Below are 1,199 nucleotides of genomic sequence, written 5' to 3' on the forward strand. Positions count from 1 at the left end.
TAATGAAATCTTTTTCAGTCTTAATGTATATATAATAATAATAATTAAAAAAATTAAATTTAATCTGATAATATAATCAATAATATTATAATAGAATATAATATATTAATATAATATAGAGTAAATTTTAATAAATTGTTACATTATTATAATTCATATATTTATCTCCAGATATGGTTTACTTGGTGCAAGTGGTTGTGGAAAAACTACGTTGCTCTCTTGCATTGTCGGTCGAAAGCGATTGAATTCCGGTGAGATCTGGGTACTTGGTGGTCGACCAGGCTCCAAAGGATCAGGTGTTCCAGGCCCACGTGTGGGCTATATGCCACAGGAAATCGCATTGTATGGAGAATTCTCCATAAGGGAGACATTCATTTACTTTGGTTGGTGTGCTGGCATGAGTACAAAACAAGTAAATGAGAAATTAGATTTTCTCGTAAAGGTAAAACTATTGAATTATAATTTTAATATTACATATGACTATATTTAAAAGAAATAAGAAAATTATCTCGTTTTAATAAATCAAGATAAACAAGAAAAACGAATTTAATATATGACGTATGTTAAAGAAAAAAAAATAAATTAAATTGAATTAATAAAAAATTAAAATTATTTCGTCTTAATGTATAAAATGATAATTGTATAATTTTAATATCATATATTTTAATATATTTTAATATCATATAAAAAAATATTTCATTTTAATTTGCATACATTAATATACAAATAATCAATTTCAATAAATAATGTTGACATAATCTTTTTTGTTTAATCGGATGATAAATACAATGTTTCAATTAACGTATTCATAACGATGATGATTATAATTTTGTTAAATATTACGCAAAAGTACATTTATTTAATATGAATTAATCACAGAGAAAATACAATATATTTTCCTATAATTAATAAATTAAAAAAATAAATTAAAAGTTTAATTAGTTTAGTAGAAGTAAATTAATATTATATAACAATCTTCTTATATAATATATATAATAAATAAGATCTTTAAAAAGTATATATATTATGATGAAATAATAATAATAATATAAATATAAATAACTGCTTAAATATTTGTGAAATTGCAAATATTTAGTTATTAATCAGATTTTTTTTAATTATTTTGTTTAATTATTATTCTTGAATTATAAAAATTACTTAAAAAATTATAATAAAAAGAAAACAGCATTTAAATAATA

The 1,199-nt window shown here is 20.2% G+C and overlaps 1 protein-coding gene across 1 annotated transcript in view; it reads left to right on the forward strand.

The window, feature by feature from the left end:
* Positions 1–1,199, forward strand: part of LOC102674302 (ABC transporter G family member 20-like) — a 24,251-nt gene that overhangs the window by 18,107 nt on the left and 4,945 nt on the right. The window contains exon 3 of the mRNA XM_006617522.2: positions 172–442. Coding sequence (XP_006617585.1) covers positions 172–442 — 271 coding nt within the window. The remainder of the gene's footprint in view (positions 1–171; positions 443–1,199) is intronic.

Source organism: Apis dorsata, unplaced genomic scaffold (assembly GCF_000469605.1).
Source record: "Apis dorsata unplaced genomic scaffold, Apis dorsata 1.3 scaffold_311, whole genome shotgun sequence".
NCBI classification, from domain to species: domain Eukaryota; kingdom Metazoa; phylum Arthropoda; class Insecta; order Hymenoptera; family Apidae; genus Apis; species Apis dorsata.